General features: G+C 48.0%; 1 protein-coding gene across 3 annotated transcripts in view; it reads right to left on the reverse strand.

Annotated features, from left to right (window-relative positions):
• Positions 1 to 25,021, reverse strand: part of Mcc (mutated in colorectal cancers) — a 336,531-nt gene that overhangs the window by 18,011 nt on the left and 293,499 nt on the right. For all 3 annotated transcript variants that reach the window (XM_005376512.2, XM_005376514.2, XM_005376513.2), the window contains 5 exons: positions 22,803 to 22,943; positions 20,106 to 20,209; positions 16,731 to 16,914; positions 6,530 to 6,764; positions 612 to 818 (listed from right to left, as the gene is read on the reverse strand). In XM_005376512.2, coding sequence (XP_005376569.1) covers positions 612 to 818; positions 6,530 to 6,764; positions 16,731 to 16,914; positions 20,106 to 20,209; positions 22,803 to 22,943 — 871 coding nt within the window. The remainder of the gene's footprint in view (positions 1 to 611; positions 819 to 6,529; positions 6,765 to 16,730; positions 16,915 to 20,105; positions 20,210 to 22,802; positions 22,944 to 25,021) is intronic.

Here is a 25,021-nt window from a genome sequence, read left to right on the forward strand (position 1 = left end):
GGGTTCTAGATAAAAGACCTGGAGCTGACAGGACCCTGAATTTGCCAAACCATGTCAGCGAAGTGGGTAAAGATATCTGCTTGATAATCCGAGCCTGCCTTCCTCTGCAGCCTTCCGCTGCCCCTGCTGACAGCCCTCTGAGGCTGAATGCCAGCAAGAAAGCAGGAACAGCACTGGTCAGAGGAAGTGAGCCTGTGAGCCAGACATGGGCGTAGGCCCAGGGAGCTGCTTTTTAAAAAGCTGGGAGGTCCGCATCTCATTGGAGCCTCATTTTCCTCGTGTAGATAGATGTAAATATTCTTCCCTCAGAGACGGGTGGCTTAAGGGAGACAGATAACAAATCAAAGTACCAAGAATATCAACAAACGATGGCTACTGGGTAAAAGGAACAGATCAGAAGGAAGAGGGGATCAGAGCAGTGGACAACTACACAGACTAGACTGATGCGGGAGAAATTTTTAAGTATTGTGTACAGCGAGATTTGGTTTCTTTGCGCTCAGTCGTCATCTGAGATATCTAGGAATGACCTATGCAGACAAGGACACAGAGGCAGCGAGGTGGTACGGTGTGGTCGGTGGTGAGTGAGGCTGCTCCAGGCCGCCCTGCCCTACCTTGCTAGGTTTGTCCTTGCCGCCACTGCTGGTGGAGCTGAGGGACCGCATCTGCTGCTCTTTCTGTTCCTCCACCTCGGACTTGAGGTGTTCGATGTGCACCAGGTAGGCCTGCTCCTGCGCCTCCCGCGTGCTCAGCTTCAGCTCCAGGGCCTTCTTCTCTTTCTCCAGGAGGTACAGCTGCGCCTTCAGCTCTGCCATCTCCTCCTGCATGGCAAAATGCGCAGAGCATATGAGAGCTCGGAGGACCGGCACAGCTGGCCACACCCAGTCGGGGGAAAGGGACCTGGCTACACCCTATGGTCCAAGATCGAGGGGTCACTCTGAAGCCAGGACTAAGAGGACTGGGAAAAGATGGGAGCTGTTCCCAGACACGTGAAGCACAGATGTGTGCCAAGTCCATGTGATTTGTCACTCTCGGGACAGAACGAAGATAAATGGGTAGAAGTCACAGGCAATGAGTTTGCTCTGGTTTAAGGAAAGCCTTTCTAACAGTCGTTAGGGCCCCAAATGGGTACATCTGTCTTGCTGGAAACTTGATGTCTGGCAGTTAGAGACTGAGCTGCATCGACCCAGGACTGTAAGGGATCCTCCAAACACAGAGGTCTGGGTCTAACTGGGTCCCTAGCAGCTCCCATTCAATTTCCACGTCAAATGATTTTTTCATAGTGTATATTCATCATACAGGACAATGGGTTTCATTTCAGCACTTTCCGCATACATGCACATAACATACTTGATATCTACCCCCCTGACCCTCTTCGTCTGGCCCCTTCTCTTTCTCTTAGTCTCTCTCCACTTTCTTTCCCCCTTTTTTTTTGTCTTTTTGAGACAGACTCTCGCTATGCACTTCAGGCTGGCCTGGAGCTCACTTTGGAGTCCAGGCTGGCCTCAAACTCACAGCAATCCTCCTGCCTCAGCCTCCTGAGTGCTGAAATTACAGGTGTGCGCCACCATGCCTGGCCTTCTCTCCACTTTCATGTCATCCTTTTCCCCCATCCAGTCTGTATAAGAGAGAAGACATGTGATCCTTGCCCAAGTCTGGCTTATTTTTCTTCACATGATGATCTTCAATTCCATCTATTTTCCTGCACATGATGAGACTTCATTCCTCTTCATGGCTGAATACTACTCCAGTGTGTATGTATACTGCATGGAATTGAATTACAGTAAACATGGGCATGCCCTTCTCTCAGTACTATACTGACTTAGATTCCTTTGGGTTTATACCAAAGAATGGTGTGCCAGTTAACCTTAACTGTCAACTTGACTAAAGTGAGAGATGCTTGGAAAGATCACTAGACCATGGGGGTGCTGCACTCATCAGTGGACTTATCTGCTCATGTTCACAGGTGGGTGTGCTGTAGGAGGTGGGGCTCAGGTAGAGGCCAGTCACTGTGAGGAGCCTGTGGAGTATGAGTTCCATTGGTGTTCTTCCCCTGTGCTCTGCTCCTGGCCATTGTGAAATGAGCAGCTCTACTCCACCATGCCTTTTTGCTATTATGTTCCCTACCCTCAGCCAGGTGACCATGGACTGAACCCTCTAAAATCATGTGCCATTAAACCTTTCCTCCCCTAGGTGGTGGGTGCCAGATATTGTTCTCCTAGCCATGAAAAGCTGACTAATACAAGTAGTCTAGCTGAATAATGATAGTAGTTCTATTCTGAGTTTTTAAAAGGAAACTCCATACTGATTTGCATAGTGGCTATACTAATGTACATTCCCATTGGCAGTGAAAAAGGGTTCTGTTTTCCTGTCCTCACCAGCACTGTTTTTTGTATGCTTGATGAGAGTCATCTTCATTAGCATTAGATGGCAACTCAAAGGTAGTTTTGATTTGTACTTTCCTGATGGCTAAGGATATTGAACACTTTTCTTTTTCTACATAATTGTTGGCCATGTGTTTCTTTTGAGATGTATCTGTTCAGTGACTTGACCATTTATTGATTGGGTTATTTGTTTTCTGTGTTAATTTTTTTGAGTTCTTTATATATCCTGGATATTATTCCTGTGTCAGAAGACTAGCTGGCAGAGATTTTCTCCCCTTCTGTAGGCTGTCTCTTCACTCTGTTAAAGCTTTCTTTTGCTGTGCAGGAGCTTCTTAAAAAGATCTCCTTTGTTGGTTCTTGCTACTATTTCCTAAGCTTTTACAGTCCTATTCATGAAGTCACTGCCTGTGCCTGTATCTTTTAAGTGTTTCTCCAATGTTTTCTTCTAGCAATTTCTAAGTTCAGATCTTATATATAGGTCTTTGATCCATTTGCATCGATGTTTGTACAAAGGGAGAGACAAGGATCTAATTTTAATATCTTATTTATGGATAGCCAGCTTTCCTGGGACCATTTGTTACAGAGACGGTAACATATGTTTCTGTCACCTTTGTCATGAATCAGATAGCTGTAGCTACATCTAAGCCATATATTTAACAATGCTGATGGTACCTTTGTCTTCCTGCAGCTGAAATACCCACAACAGCATCCTCTAGCTCTTGGGCCGCAAGCAGCCACGGAGGCTCTTGTTTATTTCAGAGGGCCCAAGTGAATCAGTAACGACACAGACCTGATAGAAGACTTCATCAGACAGTTTTGAAGAAGGGGATCAAACCTGGGGCTCTGTGCATGCTAGTCAGGACGTCTATCCTTGAGCCACTTCCCCAGCTAGATAACTTCTAAGAGTAACTTAAAGTGCTCAAGTGTTTGTTTTCTGTGGAGAATAAGAAGTGAGCCTAAAATGGAACTATACCATCCTGGCACCACGAGCCACACAACAGTGACAAACAACAACTTTTACTGAGCATGTATCACTATTTTAAGGGTTCATAGGAAGTAACAATGAATTTTTCTAACCTAAGGTAGGTATTCTGAGTATTTCCACTTGTGAATGGGAAACTGAGGCATGCAGAGGGAAATCTACCTTCCCAGGGCTGCTGGGTAGGTTATGGAGCCAGAGCTTGACCCTGGGCTGTGTGGCTCAGGGTCCAGGTTCATACCTACTCAGCTAAGCTGCCCCCTCTCCAGATGGGCCTGTGCATAACCCTATCCCACCACCTCCACTGGAGGGGCAGTCTCCCATGGCTTGACTGCCAGGCCGGCCTCCCAGTATGCTCTACAATCTCCTGCTTACAAGGACTCTGCAGAAAGCTGAGTCACCACCTTGACATAGACTCATCAAGGTCCCTGGTTCTGGCTACTTATGAGGATAGTGAGCTGCAGGCCTGCTGTGCTCTCCTGGGAGAGCTTTATACCCTCCAATGTGGGCAACAGCTGGAGGCACTGACCAGGCTTGTCTACCTCAGGACTAGAGGACATTAGTCACTGTGCTAGGGGACGACTCAGAAGAACAGGCCAGCCTTTCCCCCTAAAGATCAGACACCAGGATGAAAGGTGTTTTCATACCAAGAAGCTTTCTCATCTTTGGCCATCAGACGCAGGATTCTGAAGGTTCCAGCAACATTGCCTGCTGAGCTTGTGTGGCCAGTCACTCCCAGAATGAACATAAACGCAAGCTAGAAAGGAGGAAAGGTAAACCCACGGGTGCCAGAAATGGAAAGACAAGTCTGCCAGAGGCAACTGGCAACATGGGCGGAGACATCAGTGTCGTCTGCAGACCTCGGGATCTGAGTTCTCATGTGTCCACTGGCAAGGCCTGGCCTCTAGGAAGCAGAGTGCCACACTGCGACTCCTAGATGAGCTGAACTCTCAGTGTGCTGCCCAGAATAAGAGACTAGAAAATACCCTTTCTGGCGATGTCTAAGGAAACTTGTCATATTGCAGGCTCTGAGCCAGAAAGACTGAAAAATCCCTTTTGAGGAATCAAAGCTGTCAGCTTGTGTCACGCGTTTGTGCGGTGCAGGAATCCTAACAGGAGAATGTACCAAAAACTGGTAACAAATCTCTGAAACGCACAAGGCTCACTCAGGAGATCTTAGTACTGAGCTACCCTGTGAGACCGCTATAACAAGGACCCAAGGAACAGTCTGCACTGGACAGAACCCTATGCACACGCTCTCCGCCCCAGCAGGGGATGAAAACAAACCACGCTGAGGCAGACGCACCAGAGGCAACACAAGGGGGAGTCAGCATTCCTAGGAGCAGAAGTAACAGAATGTGGAAAACTAAAAAGCAAATATTTCAAAGAGTTAAAGGGATAAAGGAATAGGAATCCTAAGGAAAGCACAGAACATTCAAGAAAGAGTGGATCTGAGAGGGAACCAAGGAGGTCATCCAGAAAATGAAGAGATATTTAGCAAAGATCAGGTACCAGAAATAGAAAACCTAGAAAGTTGAGTTTCTTAGCAGTTAGGTCCAGAGCAAAGTGGTGAAGACCAACAGAACCTGCTGGACAATGGACCTGTCCAAGTGACCACTTGTCAGTGAACACACTGCGGGAAGGAGAACGCACTGGTGTTGAGACTCTGACGCCCCAGGAAGAGAACACACCAGGCTCAGGCAATGGCTCGTGCATTCTTCCTCTTCCAGCTACTCGTAATTTGTAGTTTCAGAATATGTCTAAGATAAATGCAGTTTACTTTCAAGTGACAGAAGGAATATTAGTGTTTTTATTCCATAAGAAGTGTCTTTCCTGGCTACAATAACACTGAATTTATCTCCCCACAGACTGGCCAGTACATAACGAGGAAATCCTTAGTCTTTGGCCAAAGGAAACATGGTATTTGGAATATATAATGGAAGAGCAGCCTCATGACTCATGCCACAGGGTACAAGGGTCCACCACGGAGTCCTGACTGGGGAGAAACTCCCTGTGATTATGGACCCAGGGCCGGGCTCAGGGGCAGCTGAAGAAATCAGCTGGGGGTGTGAGGACTCTAGGGAGGAGCAGTTCGAGCTGAGCGAGTAGATGGAGATAAGCAAGCCTGAAAATAGTGGGACAGGGCAGGATTCCCCCTCTGCTTCCACTGCCCAGAGGCTTCCCAGACTTCATCCAGACTCAAGCTACAGCAGCCAAGGACAGGACTGTGCTGAGGGCACCCGAGGGCATCAGGATGACTGCTGTGGGCAGCCTCAACACCTCCACAGAGGCCAGGCTGCCAGAGCTGAGTATCTTGTCATCTCAGCACTGCATGCAGTGGTGGAGAAACAGGATGTGCTGCTAACTTGGCACTACTGCAACCCAGTCTGCGTCCACTGGGGACCACGGACATGACGGACTCCAAGACTGTGCAAGTCAGGCCTTTGTTCACAGGACAGGGAAGTTTGGAAAGCAGGTCTGGAAACAAGGCCTCCAGCTCCCAACTCAAACCCATCAACAGGGCCACCCACGCACCACACTGGATCTGCAGGAGCAGCCCCAAGCAAGCTCCCTCCTCTGGTACGGGTGTGCTGAGATGTACACTGCATGGGACTGAAAGGGGAAGCTTAACTGCTTGCCAAGGAGGAGCATCCACTTTCCAAGAAGCTCCCTCTGCTCCAGAAATGCTGGTAAATAACAGGCAGTGGGTGAACAGCCGAAGACCTTATCAGGAACACTGGCCAGAATGGCATGGCCAGCCGTCACTGGTTCAAGCAAGCTGTACACTGTACCCAAGGCATTGGGGTGTCAGGAGTCTAGGGCTTCCAGCCAAATTCAGCAGGTAGCTATATCCTGGTCTCCCTTTAAATATCAGCATCAGTGATCTAACTATTTCCTGGCTTTTGTGAGATGGGGCATCGCTGGACAGACCCAGGCTATTGTATCCTGCAGGAGTCTGGCCTGGCTTCTCTGGAGACCGGATGTTAACCAGCAGGGCAGGACGCTCTGAGCATCCTTCCCCTCTAGGAATGTCCAGCCCAAATGACTCCTAAACAAATGAAGCCATCACTGTGCATAGCCAGGCTCCACCTGTCCCGCATGCTGAGTTCTCATGGACGGACCCTGCTCTCGGGCCGGTCAGGTCTCCCGCTGGGCCCCTCACACACACCTTCATGGCCATCAGCTCCTGCATCAGCACGGCGTTCTCCAGGTCCAGCCTCTGGCTGTCCCCCCGCGGCTTGACGTCGTAGCTGAGCGGGTCTATGTGGATGCTCTCCAGCTCCAGCATGGTCAGCTTGACCGCCGCCCTGTCGTTCTTGAGCTGCTGGATGTAATCCTTCAGCCTCTGCTCGTCTTCCTTAGTGAACTCCGTGTCGCAGCTGCTGGCTGTGGAGCTGGTTGTGCTTAGAAGAAAGAAAAGCACCGTGTTTGCAAGCAGTCACCAAGAGACCTTTTCTCCTCGCCAAATCACCCTAACGTTGTTTAGAAGGCAACCAGAAATCAACAGAAAAACAGGCATTACAACTTTTAGGAAAGAGAAAGTGTGAAGAACAGTGAAAACACTTACACATTCGAGACAATGCTGTGTGCTCTAAAAATAAATTCCAAGGAAATAATTCCACAGAAGAACAAGGACACACGTATGCAAAACTGCGTACTGTAATATGATCTAAAGGAGGGAAGTTATATGGACATCAAAGTGATAACTTTGACAGTGGTGCACTTTATGTGAGGAAATGGGATGAGACTAATAAGAGTGTGATCAAAATAGGTGTACAAAAGGGAAATGTAAAGGGAATGAAGAACTTGAAGAACAAAGTACTTCTGGCAGGACCTGTACCCATGCAGGGGCACGTGTGCGCGCACGCGCGCACACAAAAACACACACATACACACACACACACACACACACACACACACACACACCACACACCTGAAATCCCTTTGGGGTGGAAGGTAAAGAATGGCGATGGAGGCAGGGCTCTGCACTGAGCACTCCTGTTTTCTGACTGTACCGTGAAAACCAGGTGTGTGCCATATGGCAATAGCGATGTGGACAGTGGGCGCCTCCAGGTCTCCACACAACATTCTTTCATCCACCAGAGGAACTCAAACAAGTCCCACGGGGCCCAGGCACACCCTACTTTATGGTGACCAGGCAGGAGCCTCTTGACTTGAGGGGTGCCCAGCCCTCCTCTAGACTCCTGTGGCAGGAAGTGACGCCAGGAGCAGGGAGTGCTCTCCACAGGATGCCCTCGTCACCTCACACTGCAGGAGGGGTAACGGGCACAGGGCCCCCCTCAGCCAGGGCAGTTCCACTCTTGTACATAAATACATCAGTAAAGAGAGAAAGCTGGGTGCAGGGGCACACACCTGTAGTCTCTGCCACTTGGGAGGCTGAGGCAGAAGGATCCCTAGAGTCCAGGAGTTCAAGGCCAACCTAGCTGGGCAAAACAGCAAGACCCTGTCTCAAAAAGGGAGTGAAGAGGAAGAGAAGGTCTCCAGGGAGAGAAAGGGAGAGGTGAGAAGGGGCAGGAGCACTGCTGCTCAGTTTGCCACTCATACTCGGAAGGCAGCCCTTAGGGTGTGAGGTGCTCTTCCAGTCAGAACAGCTTCTAGGATGGAGAACTCCTACACACCAAAAGCCTTTGGGTTGCCCTGATTCCCTGCGTCCTTCCAGGACAGGAAGAAGTCACCGGGAGATGAAGGAGCAAGAGCAGCCTATCAAACACCACCTCTTCAGGTGCTAGGGAGTAAAGGCAATGTGGCCATCGGGCGGGGCCGCAGGGCTCAGGTGCTACCCAAACACCAGCCTAGATGATGCTATAAAGTTATTTTTTATAGGTGATAGATTTTTTTTAAAATGGTACCAGGGACTGAACTCGGGGCTTCACACATGCTGAGTGAACCCCCTACCACTAAGCTATATATTCCAGCCCTTTTACTTTTTTTGAGACATAGCCTACCAAATTGCCTAGGCTGGCCTCAAACTTGGGGTCCTCTTGCCTCAGCTTCCTGAGTAGCTGAGATTACAGATGTGATTAATGTTTAAGTCAGCAGACTTAAAGTAAAGGTGATTAATCTCCTAAGGTGACGTTCTGCCTCCAAATAGCCTATACACTCGGGAGTCAGCACCAACTTGTCCTTGGATCCAGCCTGATCTGAAGATTTCAGACTTTCCAGTCCTATAATCAAATGAGCCAATTCCTTCAATCATTTCTGGATATGCTGTGTGTGTAGAAATAGATGTCTGCAGAAATATAATGAGTTGTCTCTATATAAAGATACCAGTATCCTCATCTATCTGCTATTAGTTCCGCTGCGCAGAGCTCTAATACCAAAGTGTTACCTTCACTTATGACCCGAGCACCTTACATACCTTGCAGACCTATCTCTTCATCTGTGAAATGAGGGGAATAGCATTACATGCCCCATAAAGTTGTAGTAAGGATAAAATAAGATAAACTGCAAGGTGCTTAGACCAAGGCCCAGCACATAGGAAGCACCTGACAAATAGAGCTATCACTCATCTGTGCAAGAAATACCGAAGCGCCTACTGTGAGCCACCCAAATCTAGGCCCTTCCTTGCCTCAGGGGACTTACATTCTAGTAGGAAAGACAGGAAGTGAAATTACCCAGGACATCAGACAAGGAGAAGCACCAAGGAGAAAAGTGAAGCCAGAGGCACAGGGAGTGCAAGAGGGGATGGAGTTACCATCTGAAATGGAGCTGCGGGGAAGGGCTGAGGAGACCTGCAGGAGGCGAGAAGACCTGCCTCTTCCAGATACTGGGAAGAGGACTGGCCTAGGCAGAGACAAAGGAAATGCCAAATCCCTGAGGCCGGGAGCTTGGCCAGCAAGCATGCACTGTGGCTGCAGCAGACAGAGTCAGCAGGAGGAGGAAGCAGAGAGGTCAGGAGTGCATGGAAGAAGGCAGGTGCCGTTTCAGCTAGGGTTTCACCAGGGCTGTGTCTGGACTTACAAGGGTTTTCTCTAGAATTAGAATGGAAGTCACTGGCGGGCTTGTAAGAGAAGTGACATGATCTGCCTTACATTTTAGAAGGGGTCCTCTGGCTATGCTGAAAAGAGATGTAGGGAAACCAGGGCAGGGCTGGGAGGTCCCTCAGGAGGCTACTTCAACCATACAGGAGCAAAGGTAAAACTATTATTAATCATCAGTATGGTGTTTCCTTACGCTACACTGTAAAAAGGAGGAGAAATGAGAAATAACCTCTCCAGTTGGATACCTCAGGTGCCATTCCATAAAGAAGCGATGTTCACAGGAAGCCTGACCAAGCAGATAGGACCCGGCACAAGGCCCTGGGGAGCTGTGTGGTGCATCTGACAACCACGCTGCCCAACAAGAGGGACAAATCCAAGGGAGAAAACAAGGGTCCCCCGCAGCGGTCCTCTGCAGCTCTACCTGCAAACAGCTCTGTGGTAGGCATGCTGCATACAAAACCCTTCAGAGAGGGCGAGGAGCTCACCTTCACAGATTGTCAACTTTGACTGGGAGGGACAGACATCTAATATTCCCCAGCTGAATAAGCACGCAAATTAAAGCAAACTCAGGAGGTGGATTGCTCACAAGCATGTCACAGGGTTGAGTACAGCTGGGCTCCCAGGTACAGCAGGCTTAGACGGTGAGCTGCTGAGGAAGAGAAGGCCTTCTCTTCCCATTGGGCAGGAGGAAGCTTCAAAAATAAAATCTGTCCCTGGGAAGCCGGGACTCAGGTCTAAGGTTAACTTACATGAGCCTTTCCTTTTCATGAAAAATGATTTTACAAAACCAGAAAAATACAATAGCCAAAAGCAAACATAAAATACAAATACAAAATAAATAACTGAATATAAAAACCAATACCCACATGCCTGTCACCCATATGACATTTTGTTCTGTTTTCTTCACACTACTATGTTTAGAAATACAACATTTACACTCTGAGGCACTGTTGTTTTCATTTAAAATACAAACTGTAAAATTCAAAGAGCACTAAAAGCTAGAGTTGTCTAATTATCCTAAAAGAACTAAAGTGACAATATTTTGGCAGATTTTCTATTTAGCAGGATTGGTCTACCCCAGCAGTTCTCAAAGAGGGCTCCCTGGCCAGCCACCGCACGGACATGGCCTGACGGCACGCTCCTGAGCCAGATCCCTCGGACTGAGGGTCAGGGACTCTGGAAGTGGCACAGCAACCTGTGGCTGAGTACGGACTCTGACACATGCTCACCTCTGAGAACCATCTGTCTCCCCGCAGGTAGGTGGGCATTTGCTTAGTAGCCTGGGAGGTAACGGGACACCCTTGCGTTTTCTAGGTAGAGGCCACTCTACTTTCAGGTTGCCGTGGTAGCCACCAGTTAGGGCCTGAAGGTCTCAGAAGCCAGACCTGAGTATTTCCCTCTGGTCCTTCCCAGGTTGTGGAGAAGACACCACAGTCCCGAAGCAGGAAGCAGGCAAGACCAGCTGGTGGTGCCACACAGCACTCACTGTGTGCAAGGAACAGGGACAGGGACTCTTTCCCGACAGCTAGGCCAATACCCTGCAAAGCCCGCCACAGGACTCAGGCATCCCTGAAGGGTTCACCATCTACAGCCATCTAGAAAACCTCGATCCGAAGAGAAAAAGAGCGCCCAGGGCTTGACCAGACATTAGAGCCCACCAGATCCACCTAGGAGAACAAATGTGAATGGGTAGGGAAGATCCGTGCTCTGTCACCCTTAGGGCCTGCAACTGGTTCCTAGATGAGTAGGAAGCCTTTTGTTTCACCCCTTTCGTTATGAGCACAGTTTTCAGAAAAGAAGAAAAAAGAACAAGAGAGTTCAGTTTCCAGACCTCACCCTGTGGGAAGCTCAGAGCATTACAATGCTCTTAAAGCAGAGGAATGCTGAATTTCAAGATAAGCACCACAGCGCCGGCCCTCCAACCTCCCTCTCCCTTCCAGGACACCAGCAGGGAGCAGATCAGGTGAGGTTAATTACAATTCTGCTTCAAGTCCTTAGCGGTCCACTGCGGGATATGATTATGAGGGTGGGGAAGAAGGGGAAGCCACTGGCCTTCCCTGGCCTCCCGCAGATGGAGCTCTGGCGGCCTCCCAAGGGCCGCTGTCGGCCGGGCAAGGCTAAGTCATCCATTAACTCTCTCAGCTTGGAGCACAGGATGAGCTCAGCTGTCACTGCGAATAAATCACTTTCCACACACTGTCTAATTCCTGCTCTCAGCTCAGAGGCTGGAGGTGTTCTGGAGGGGATCGAGGCCGAAGGCTGTAGGTGAGGAAACCTCCAGCCTACCTGGCTACACAGGGCTGTGTTTCCTTTGGGCTTTTTGAGGAACCAGGCTGTTCCTGAATGTGTGGGTTTCTTCCGGCGGTGCTCTCTGCAGCTCCCGGCCCCTGGCTTACTCTGCACCCATCAACTGCTGGCGCATCTTGCCACACACCCTCTGCACATGCACATGCAGCCGCCTGCTCCAGCTGACCCACTCTCCGTGTACCCTCACTCTTGCGGAACAGGCTATTAAAACCAGCTATGGGGCTGGGGATTTAGCTCAGCGGGACAGCACCTGCCTGGCAAGCCCAAGGTTGTGAGTTCGATTCCCCATACTGGAAAAAGAAAAAAAAAAAACCAGCTACGGATGTCAAACACCATCTCCTCTGTCCCTCTACACCAAGTCCCATTAGCAGCCTCGGGATGCTTGCATCCTGCTCACTAGCATAAATACTCATTTTCCCCAGCTTGCTTTGACAGAAAGCCAGATGGGCATGTCTTTCCCTTTGCCTAAAAAATCACTGATGGAGTTTTCTTACAGTTTTTAGCAGAACCTTACCTGGCCCTGAGGTCTGACTTCCACCAGAGAGTAGCTCAGGGCTAGAGGCGGGGGATCTGTGTTGCTGAGTATGTGAAACTGACTTGGAGGAGGGCTCAGTCCAGGTGACATTTGGCACTTATGCCACGCCAAGGTGGCTCCACCCTGTCACCTGTGCTGAGGGTGACCCCACACCCTTTCTGACAGTGAAGGGCTTTCAAAGCAAAGTAAAACACTAGACAAACACCACACCTTGAAGGCTTGTATGTTCTTGAATGGTTGTCAGAATTCTCCAGGAGAAATGGAAGTTAGATGAGGGCAAATTACCTAATCTCACAAAATATGGATATGAGAAAATCTACAGTCAGAGAAAGTCCTCAGAAACTGCCTAGGTCCCGAAAGCTCCTAGGAATTTAGCTGACAGTGAAAGTCAAAATAAGAAACAGAGATGTTTAGCAGACAAATTCTACATATACAGCCATTGTTAAAGGCGCCATCACACTGTTGCGGAAACTAGGCATCTCTAAACTATTCTAACTCATTCCTGGTTTGGTCACTGATGACAAACCAAGACAGACACTATTGAAGTTGACAACCACAGACAGTCAAATTGAAAACAAAATGTGCATTCTAATACCTCATGTCAGTAAGGGTTTAGAGGGAGAGGCCCCTTACACACACTGGCTATAGGAGAAAAATTCAATTATATAGAGAGGGCTTTTTGCCATTGGAAACACATCACTTTTGAGCCAGCTGATTCTCAGAATCGGTCCCACAGAAATTGCACAAGGACAGGTATTAGGGACAGTGGCCACAGCAAAGCTATAACAGTGGAAAACTGGATAAAAACATCGAATGAGCGGAAACTTTAAAGTATACAATGGCACTGCCATCCAACACAGAACTATGCAGCTACTGAGAAGGATATGGGAAGATGCCGAATGGTCCGAGGCTAAGGGAAACAGCCTGCTCAAGACAGTCCTTCTGACAGGATGCTCAGGAGGTTAAGAATCAGTACTAGTCTTGTTTTCATAGTGTGTTTGAGATCCTGGCTTCCACACTCTTCTGCGGGAAAAGCGACCCCTTTTGTTCTCCATCCACGTGGCTCCTGTTGGAACTGCCGTGGCTCTGCACTGCCATGGTCTCTGGGACTGTAGTCAGCCTTGTCTGTAAGTGCAGGTGGTGTGCTGGCTGCGCCCTTGGGGTGAGCAATCTGCTGCAGGAAGACTGCATAGCCACATGCACAGGCTACACGGGTTGGACAGGGAACCTGCCACAGCTCGGTGCACCTGTCCGCTATGCCCAGCACGTTGTGGGCCTCCAACTTTGGTCTTCAGCCTGGGTATGCCGCTCATGCGTACAAGACCTCATAACCTTCCAAGAAGACCCTTGTGTTTCAGGTATTGTAGCATATTTCTGTCCTTTGCAACCCAGATCTTAATAAAAACCGCAATTAGATCTGTGACCCACACTGCTCGACTGTGAGAGTCCTAGCACAGAGGATTTTCTTTGTGGACTATACATTTTGTAATGCTGGGATTTTTGTTGCTTATTTTTGTCTATCTGTCTGTGTCTGTCTGTCTACTAAGGATTGAACCCAGAGCCTTTGCAATGAGCTACATCCCCAGCCTTTTTAATTTTTTAAATTTTGAGACGATACTGCTAAATCACAAAATTGCCTAGGCTGGGCTCACACTTGTGATCTTCTCAGAGCGCTGGGATTACAGGTATGTACTACCACACCCAGCTTATTTTCATAATGAGCATGTAATTCTTTTGAGATCAGGAAATTAGGTCTTGAAGAAAAAATAGCATTAAAAGGGTTTCATGTTTCTGCCATATTCTCGTACAACCTACAAAGTAAGTGGCAAGGACATCTGAGCAGGAAGGCTGATCACCATGCTGTCACACAGAAGAATGTGTCTCAGCTGGACGCTGGGCGTAATAACACTAATAAGCGCTAATCCCCAGGACTTTGATGGACCCTCCTGATTCTTGGATGGGAAAGCACCGTCTCTTTTCCGGTAAAGATGACTGCTGAAACAGCCAGATGTAGTCTGACTCTCATTTCCTGAAGCCTGCTGATGGTGGTGGCAGAGGCCCCTCCTAACTGGATGGATACTTCAAACCATTTACCATTTCAATGGACGACGATTCCACTGCTCAAAGTGGTTCTTTCTGTTCCATGAAATTTGATCTTAATCCAGACTAGTTTAGAGGGTAAACACTGGGCACCTCTGGAGCTCCATCACCCCCTATTGCAACTGGGAGATCATGCCCCAGTGGGAGTGGCCAGGAGGCAACAATCTGGCTACCTTCAAGTACAAAGAGGCTCACACCACCTTTGCACAGGGCTTACATGTGTATGTGTCAGAAGTGCCCCTGGAGGGCTGATATGCAGCTTTCCTCCCCTGAGAACTTGGGGAACAGGACACTTTGATTAGAATTCTCTATGCCAGGTGGTTACAGTGGGTGGAAAAGTGATTTACGGGGTCACAAAAAGCACCAACGCAGAAAGCTCCTTTTCTTTTTTGCATAAATTTGATATGAGGGGATGTCTGAGCTAGAATGGCAAGATTTACAAGCAAAATTACTGTGATTACTGTAATTGTGAAAGGGGTCCGCTGGTTGGGAACCATGTTTATCTGAAGCGGTGTAACTGTGTCAGGCCCTCTGAATGTGCAGGGCCACGTGAATGCCATGTGTGCTCTGTACCTACTGGGGCTGCTCTGCTGTGGGGAGGAGGGGAAAGGGAATTTCAGAGATCTGACTAGACTCAGATCTTTTGATGCAAGACCCATCTGAGACGGAAATTAGTTAAAGGCCCATCCTTCAGTGAGGTATTCACTGAACACAGAAACTCAGTGTTCTGAATTTATCTCAACCTGTGGAAACGTATCAGCCCAAACTAAGTTTCTCTCAAAAAACTGTCTCCTAATCAAAGTTCACCTGTATGTTAACAACATATCTACCTCTCTAACAAATATTCAAAACCAGGATCTCCACTAACATGGGGGGCAAACTGTCCTCACTTCTGACCAACTCCAAAGTTGTTTCTGATTCAGATTAAAACAACAAAATTATTTTTGGAGGCTGAGAGGCATAAGCAAATGATCTTTAGTACAAATCTCATAAGCTACCAATAAAGCACATATTTCCTGTTGTCCCAATTCTCACATCCACTAATTCAACAGAACAGTATCACCGACAGCATGAGTACTCCGTCTCAACCTACATGAACAGATCACTCACATCTGGATAAGTCATCACGAGGCGCATCTGCTTTCTGTATTATAACAGAAGAATTTGGTTTTAAAAAAATAAATTGTAATCTGTGTTCCATTGAATAAGACAATTGTTGCTGCAGTCAAGAGGAAATGACTCCCTTGTGCTGGTGGGCACCTGGCCAACTGCAGCATTGGGAACATGCCCTCTCATGGGACACGGAGTCCAGGACAGGTAGATGGATGCACTGAAGCAGATGGCTGAGCCTGCCACAGGGAAAGAGATGGAGGCATTAAACTGCTCTCAGGCACCAAGAAAGAAAACAGTAGTAGTTTTCTTCTAGCTTTTGAGATGCCATTTGTCTTTATGCGGGTGTGGTCCCCTGGTCATCGAGTAGGTTCTGTTTTATAACATCGTAGGTTCCAGGGAGAAGGACAATGGCTTTTTCTGAAGTCCTGGGATCCCCTCTTAGCAGGCCTGTGGTGTTGGGCAAGTCCCTTACATATCTCCAAGCCAAGGTTTTCTTACCTGTGAAAATGGTGTCATCTGTCTTTCATAATTTAGAAATCCCTTAGGAACCTGTAACAAAGGACTTTCTAGACTGAGAACTGGTATATAAAGGGAAGGCATACACGTATTTAGGGCTTCAGATGGCAAAAAATGAAACAATAACTAGAACAGGCTTCATTCTGACCCCTCCCACCCCATCTAAAAGGATCAAACAGTTTCAACAAATCATGCTTCACAAGGTCTTGACGGCTCTCATCATGGTTTTCAAGCACCCTCTTTAATGCTCTAGATTCACAGACTGAACTTGACCTCAGGTCCATGATTAAGTGCCTGGTAAGCACAGCTGTGAATGTGGCATCACTCGACAAGTAAAGAGAGACGAGAGGACAGGCTCTGGCCTACGAAGTGCTTATGAAGGACAGAGGGTGAGAATGGAGGGCAGGTGAGCTGGGCCTTGGGAGCTCAGGGACCCATGAAGCCAGCGAGCCTCAGAAATCTAAGTGCTTCCTGAAATCAAGAATTACAAAGAAATTGAGAACAGAGTACGGAGAAAGAGCACCAGACACAAAAGTAGGTTAGGGTTCCCTCCCTCCCCACCACTTTTGAGCAACTCACCCTTCTCTCTGGACTGCAGTTTCCATTGGGCCGAATGAGAAGGCCACTTTCCAGCTCCCTGCTGTCTGTCTGACTCCTTGGTTGGAGCTCGCTACAAGCCTCAGCAAATTTAGCCTTACCTAAGCCACAGTCCCCAGCAGCTGCACCACTGCAAACCAAGCCTCGTGAGGGGACTACACGCAAACACAGCTCCCTCCCAGGGCAAAGGCTGGTGCTACCTGGTGTGGCTGTTGGAGGACAGGCTCTCCCAGGGCTGCACGCTGCAGCCGGCCACGGCAAAGGCTCCCCCACAGCTGCCATCCAACTTCATGAGCAGGGCCTTGGCAGCGTTCTCAGCCGTCTTCCGGCAGTCATGGGCTCGCTTGAGCATTTGCGTGATGTTTTCATCCCCTGACTGGTCTCCTATGTTGCAAAGAAGCCAATGGATCAATCAGCACAGGCGGGGTAAGGTAAAGCTGGGAGTACACTTGTATAATCCCTTCTTGGTCCCTCAGGGCACGGGCAGCACAGCGGCAGCCACTGGCAAGGGCCACCAGGGAGAACACCCGCGTTCTGGGCCTGACTGTGTCACTCAGAGGCTACAGGGAAGGCATTTCTCTGCTTGGGGCTCTGCTGTCCTTACAGCCAGATGGGTAGATCTGTGTCCAACTCTCCCACGCTGACTTTCTGGTTACCTGGGCCCTTCACTTCTCCTGCACTCAGGCTGTCTGTTCACTGGCACTTGGTGAGTAAGAGCAGGGAGAAATTGAGCAAGAAGACCATCTCTCCCCACATCAACGTTTGCTAGAGCTTTATGTAGGGGAAAAGAGGCAAAGGTAATGATTCAAATGATTAGCTATGCAATTTCTGCACCAATGCAATTTCTAGCCGTCTCGATCTGGAAATGGTGGCCAACGCAGATGCCTCTGGGAGACAGGTGACTTGGCCAGAGCAGAACACTGGGGCACCAGTACAAAGCCAAACAGGGAGGTTGCTGCCAAAAATGTGTATGTTCTTGTGTTTTAGCACTATGCTGGAAAAGGCGAAACTACAGAGACACTAAAAGAACAGTGGCTGCCAAGAGCTGAGAGGGTGGGGAAGGGGAAGGGGAGAGTGAACAGTTGAGCATAGAAGATCTTAGGCCAGCAAAACTACTCTGTGTGATCCTGCAGTGGTAAATACACAGCATCATATAGTTGTCCAAACCTGTGGGATGAACAACACCAAGAGTGAGGTCTAATGTAAACTGCGGTCACTGGATGATAAGGGTGTGTCAGCGCAGGGTCATCATTCTTAAGAAATGTGTCACTCTGGGGGCGGCACCGATTTGGGGGGGGCTGTGTATATGCATGGGCAAGAAGCATATGGGGTATCTCTGTACCTTCCTCTCAGCTCTGTTGAGAATCTAAAACTGCTCTAAATAGAGTCTTAAAAAACATATATAAAACTGTGCTAGCCAAAATAGTTTGCTACCTATGTAGCGTAGTCTATGCTCTTCCAAACACTTTCAAATGAAATCCTAAATTCGGTACGCTGAGCCTTACAAAACAATGACTATGAAGCCGGGTAAAATGGGAGGGGTGGGGTACATGCAGCTCCTCGCCCTTCAAGCCCACCGCTGAGGCCCAAAGTAACCCTCCCAGCTCCTAACAGCCCAGTTTGAAAACCTAAATCATCTCGAATGAACACAGTGAGTGTCTGGGAAGTCAGCAAGAAACAAAGAAAACAACCACAGTAATAGTTACTGCGGCTCATGTCACCAAGTAGCTCTTGTACAGAGTGATGGGTCCATCGTCGCTGTCAGAGGCACCTTCAGCATTGCAGAGGGTGGGGAAGCTGGGGGAGGTGCATCCTGCAGGCTGATTCCCAGGACTCCCCCCACCATTTCTCTGACACCCTTTATACCTTTTTGTTTCCACAAAGATATCTGACGTACATCTCACCACCTGACTGCTATTTAAACTCTGAAGTAGGCAAGATATTACTGGCTGGCTCATCTCATAATATATACATGAGCTACACAGTAGTAAGTAAATACAAACCAACTCATTATTGATTTTAAGTGTTTTAAATGCATATTTATTTAAGCTTTCAGCTCCTTCCAAGAAATGGGTATGAGTTGGTAGCAGCCTACAAAGGTCCCTTTGAGGATGGAACAGGTTAAGACATTCCTCTGACACAAGCTTGACAGAAGATGGTTGATTTTTTTTTCCTTTAATTGATCATCTATCTATCTATCTGATAGCTGGCCAAGATCATTTAGGTTCTGTTTCACATGAGGAATAAAGTTTTATGGCTCAGTTAAGAGAGCCTCAAAAATGAGGTTTCTAATGGAAATGCTGGCGCAGTTTCCACTTCTGGGCTGGGCTGGTAATGTTATTAGAGAGAGAAGGAGAGGCTGAAGAAAGTCACCCATGCAAATAAAGGTCGGCTGCCTGGCTGCTTAACTTGGGTATGAAGCCGGAAATTAATGCCCAGCTTGTTTCCTTCCCTCCAGATCGGATTCAGATTCCTGCGCGTGCCACAGCCAAAGCGGGGAGAGCATGTGAATGTCCAGCATGAAAGCTAGCTGGGGGCAGGGGGCGGGAGCAGAAGGAGAGGCTCGCATGCAGGTGGGGCCAGGGTGGTGACCTCATGAGGTGTCTCTTGGCCCTAATGGGAACGCACAGCTCAAAGCCAGGCCAGGACGGTGGGTACACTGGGTCTGCCCACAGCACCCACCTCTGGCTAAGGAGTGACCCTGTTATTTCAACTCTGTTGCCTTGCCATTGCTTCTCTAGAGACGCTGTTGATGTAGAGAAGCGAGGTCACACACTGAGGGTGGCAGCCCCTCTCCAGGGCCACCTCCCCAGCACTGTCTCCCCAGCAGCCTTCTAGTCACGGAAGCCTCAGAGCCACCGTCACCGGCTGTTGTTCAGCAAGTGCTGCTCAGCCCAAGAGCCCACACTGTACCACTTCTCAATTAAATACCCCTTCTAAGCACTCAAATTTGAGGAGTGAGCGGGGAGCAGTGCGGACCCTGTGACACCAATCAGGCCAACGGAGACCTGAGCCCTGGAGTGGGGACAGGGAAGGTGGCTGGGAGACAGGACAGTGGTAGAGCACCTCACTGCACCGTGGCTGGGATCACAGGCGAGCAAGTCGTGATGGTTGTGAAGCTACTTCTTCATTCATTAAGATGTTGAGAGTGGAGAGGTAGGAACCCATGCTCCAAAGCTACTTAGGGGAACACACACAGCAAGTAAAAGCAACAAGACAAGGCAAAAGCCAAGAAAGGACTTGGGAAGCAGTACTGCAGTGGGTCGGTCTCCTTCATCTCTAGTTTGGGTCTCCCGCTCCATCTGGTCCTCCTGCCAGCCCAGGAGAGTATGTGTCCTAAGAAGGCTTGTTTGTTTTAACTTGTCTGTAATTCTGTTTCCACTTCAGTTACTGCTGCATTCAACCTAAACAATTTACCCACTCAGTCATGAGGAAAAATGAAAAAAACACACTTGACAAGCGAATTTCATGTTGCTGAGAGATGACTCAATGCCCACAGCTGCAAAGGGGGTGGCAAAGTCTGGGCAGCCAGGAAGTGGGATGGGGAAGGACAGAGGGACTTGGGAGACACTCACCAGGGGAGGAGCCCAGGCCAGCAGCTCGGAACTGCCCCAGGATGAGGCTCTGCTCGCTCTCCGCCAGGGCTAGGAGGAGCTCGTAGGCTTCTATGCACTGCTCACTGAAACAGAAGCACAGGGATCCCTCAACTATGGCAGGGAACAGTGAGCACCTTCGGTGCCAGCGCCATTTCCTGGGTCGGGGCAGCTCACAGTCTGGCTCAGCCTCACCACCCTCAAAGGGAGGAAGCTACCTGGGAATACTCCCTGGACAAGGCCCAGGGCTGCTCGTTATGTTGCCTTCAAAAACCCAGTGTAGTAGAATAATAGAAGAGAACCAACTGTAGGAGAGGCAGGTTGGTTGTCCTTTGACGACCAGCTCCAATGGACGTGTGACATACTCGTGGCAGCCTCCATAGGGGCCCCCTGACCCCTACCCTCTTATGTTTGTGTAATGAACAGTCAGTGGTAAAGTGCTATGCCACTCTCGAGATTAGATTATTAAAAACACCGACCACCATCTTGGTCACTGGCTCACCCACCTTCCCTCTCAGCTCATCCTCTGTGGAGGCTGCTGCCAAATGTTCAACACTGTCAAGCTGTCCTCTGGACAGGCTCATGCGGTGAGCAACTCAGGCTTCCACCCAAAGCCAGGGAAGAAAAATGATCCCCACCACCGGCCACGTGAGTGACCGTGCTTAGAAGCAGGTCTTCCAGTCCCAGTTAAAGTTCCAGAAGATGCAGCCAGGTTGGCAGCCTGATCAGAGTTTTCTAAGAGACTCTGGGCCAAAACTAAGCCAAGCCTAGGTTCTCGACCCTCAAAACCGACATAATAATTTGTCATACAACAATGGATAACTAATGTAACACTCCTGAAAGGGATCATTTTGACCTAGACTTGAATTATACAATAGCCACTAGCCACATGTCACTGTTTAAATTTAAATACTTTAAGTTAAATAAAATACAAATTCAGTTCCTCCCTTGAAGTAGTCATATTTTAGCATTTAACAGCCATGAGGGGCTAGCAGTTACCACAATCAATAGTTCCATCATCATTCCCACAGCCTGACACCTGCACTGCACGTATGGAGATGGCAAGTGGCCCTGGTGTGTCTGCATGAGGGCCTGCAGGGGGTGTCTGCCTTAGCCAAACTCCTGATTCACTCCTGGAAGGTAAGCAGGGGACATGTCGCCCTAGCCAACATTCACTGGAGAGGACATCCGCTTTTGATTGTCTTTACAGTCATCATCCTATATTAAGGGATTAGGGAAGGGACCAGATCACTCATCTGAGCTTGCTGGCAGCAATTCCTTGCAGCTCAGACCACATCTCAGGCTAGAGGTGTTAGGATAGCTCATCCATGAGGATGAGCTAAAATGTGCAGGAAGCCCATTCTGACCAAGGCAGGTTAGGGGTGGAGATGGCTCATGCTTAGGAGGATTTTCTGCTTGTTTTCATGTATCTGTAAACTTGTATAACTCATCTCTGCTTTGGTCTCATTAGTTTCGTTGTTTTGTTTTGTTTTTAAAGAAGCAAAACTCTTAATCTTTAACTTTTCAGAGGAGGTTAAGAGTAAGATGCAGTCAACTACTTGGAGCCCTTGGCAACTCTGCTTCAGCGATGACACTAATACAATAAGCCTAAGAAGAGACTCATGAAGAGTTTTGTAGCTTTAAACAAGCATTAATTTAAAAACTGATAAATTCCAAAGCAGATGCAGCTGGAAAAAACTGGTACATTCACACGTCACTTGCTCACCAATGAATGAACTACAGTGGTTCAAACTGGCTTGTTTTTATGGGAAAAAAACTGGCAGCACATCTGAAGAGCCATGAAAATATTTGTATCATTTGACCTATGATTCTTGCTTCAGAGAGTTTACACTAAGGAAAATACTCAAAAGAATGAAGATCTTATCTTAAATTATTCACTATAGAATTAATTTCAGTATTAAAAGTCTACAAGTTTCAAAATGTCTTTTCAGAGAAACAAAGAAAATGAAACGTATAAACAATGCAAGGGACACAATCATTCAAAATAAATTGAAAAACCTATGATGTTTTAAAATGATGACATTTTAAACACTATGATATGATGAAGAAACAGGAGCTGAGTGTGGTGGTATTGTGCTATAATCCTGCACTCCGGGAGGCTGAGGGAGGAGAATGGCAAGTTTAAGCTCGGCAATTTATCAGGGCACTGGGAAGAAGGAAGGAGAGAGGGAGGGAGGGAAGGAGGGAAGGAAGGAAGGAAGGAAGGAGAGAGAGGAAGAGAAGGGAGGGAGGGAACACAAGGGTACAAGTGAGCAAGAGAGAGAGAAAGGAGGAAAGGAGAAAAGAAAGAAAAGTAGTACACTAGATTTACAATAATGTACAAAATATATGAATAAAGACCAGAAAAGACTAATAAATATATAATGTGAAAACTGGTATTATGAGTTATATTACTTGAAAAAAATAGGTGGAATACAGTAGGAAAAATGTAGAAACACATAGAGAAACATACTAATACTAATTTATTACTATTAATCTCTTAATTGCTCAGGACACTAATTGATTTTCAATACACATCACACTAGTATTTGCTGGTCCAACCCCCTAGTCAATCTCTTAAAAGCTAGGTTTCTACTTATATGCAGATTACTATGGATGCATTTCTGACTGTAAGTGGCACAGAGATCTGCCGCATGTCCGTCCCACTCCAGTCCACACCTGTACTGCAAGGCCAGCCTCAGCGCCGTGGCGTTGGACTCGTACTTCCCCACGAGCATGCTCATCCGCTCCGCATTGCTTTTGCATTCCTCCAGGGTTATGGTCAGGAGGTCATTTTGCGATTTGAGGTGTTCAATACGGCTACAAAGCAAGAAAAACCACTCCCAGTTAGGACTGTAATTCACCTGCCAATATTTTAGTTGTCTCATTTATATGCAGGTCTGAAATACATGCTACTGTGTGGGTCTGTCATGTGTCTTAGCAAATGCAAATTACACAAAATCATCAATGAACCAATTCTAAATAATACAACTGCTGAATTTTATGTGAATTACAAATAAAAAGTAAGGCTTCAGTTGTTTTCCACATCAACTGTGCTCCACATGTTCAATGTGCCAGGTACCCCGGAGGCTGGGGATAAACCAAGAAATAACAGCGGTGTGATCTGAAGGCTCTCCCAAGAGCAACGCCTGGTGAACTCCTACCATTCACCATGCGCAGCTGCAGGGTGCTGTTTGCTGAAGCTCTGCTCAGTCACCCTATGGTATCCTGTTGAATGAAAGTACTATTATCTCCCTTTCCCAGAAGAGGAAGTCGGAGCACAGAACAGTTATGTGCCTTGCCCAGAGATCTGTCCCAGGAAACCTGGCCTCAGGCCTGCCTCTTACCTACACACTACAGAGTAGAAGCAAAAGATGCATCAGTGAGTGAACAAGAAATCATGTAAGTCCTAGAAATGCACCAGGACCTGTAGATGGTGTCACAGGTCCACCCAGGTTAGACAGTCCAGCAATTTTGCTGGTGGGGTCAATGAAAACTGTTAAGTTTTGTCACATTCAGAACTGTATACTCAGGGTAAATAAGTCTGTGGTAAAGTGGGAAAACAAAAAATGAAAATCAAAACAGAAAATCTTCAGCTTCTCTGTTTTCTGTCCCATGAAGCACGGTCTCGTGTAATACTCTGAGCACTGAGTCTTAAAGAGACATGGAGTTTCACGCTCACCAAGTGCAAGTCACTCCTGCAGTGCTAAGGTGTGCAGAAGCCATCTGCCTCAAGAGTACATCTCAGAGTCTCTGTCTCAGTGTGGAATATGGGGACACTCATCCATGTAGCGACTGGCGACGTGTGGAGAGCCATAACTAAGACCACCATCTGGCCCTGGTGACTCCAAGGCCAATTCAAGGTAAGGTGTTACAGAACAGGGTTTCTTGTCCTGTTCATACTCAGACTTCTTGAAACCATCCACACTCTCCTGTTTGTGACTCCAGGGTACACTCAATCCCCACTAATTAGATGAAACCATTTACTCAGCTCTAGGCCTCCATGCAGCCAAGCCCAAAATGCTCCTTCTCAGAATGCCTCCCTCACTTAGGTCAGGGGTCCTTACTAGTCCTCGTCCAGACTACTTCTTCTACATCTCCTTATATTTACAAAAGCTGTGAGGGTTGGCATTTGCTCTGGGCTCAGCTGCAGGACTCTATCTCACCCTGGGGGTGATTCTATCCAGTTCCTGACTTTGACATACATTTCCCATGGCTCCCAAACTTCTCCAGCCCAGACCCCCTGAGTGCCAGTCCCACAAATACAGCTGTCTGCTGACATTTCCATCTGGCAGTTACATGCCAACATCCCATCTAACATTCCAAGAGCAAATTCCCGATATTCCCCAAACTGTCCTTCTACACCATGATCCCTCCAACAGTACAAGCTAGACACAGAGCATCTTTGAGATCACCCCTTTTCTTACATCCAGACCTAACCTGCCCCATGTATCCTGATCCAGGCCTGCTGTGCCACCCTTGTTCTCTGCGACCATCTCCCTGCTTCCACCCTATCCCCCCTTTCAGTCTTCGCTCTAAGTGATCTTTTGTGATAATAGGCCACGTTCTTCCCTTGTTTAAAATCCCCTAACAATTTCCAATCACACTTAGAATAAAGAGTACAATTTGCCCATGGCCTCAAAATCCCTATCCCAGCCCCTGCCCTTCCTTTTCCCATACCCTAGCTCAGTCCCACTGGTTTTCAGACAGCAAAGCCTTTGTGGCTACTTTTTTCTAGCCTTGAAGTTGGTAACTTGGTCTGTAAGATTCTTTTTGGTCTGTCACATGGCTAATCCTTCTCTCTTTCTCTCTTCTCTCCTCTCTCTCTCTTGCCTCTTCAAAGAGACTTTTCCTGGCCATCTATCAAAAAAATCAACCCTCAGTGGCAGAGTGCTTAC

The sequence above is a fragment of the Chinchilla lanigera genome, unplaced genomic scaffold (genome assembly GCF_000276665.1).
Source record: "Chinchilla lanigera isolate Chin_1 unplaced genomic scaffold, ChiLan1.0 scaffold00007, whole genome shotgun sequence".
Classification (NCBI taxonomy): Eukaryota; Metazoa; Chordata; class Mammalia; order Rodentia; family Chinchillidae; genus Chinchilla; species Chinchilla lanigera.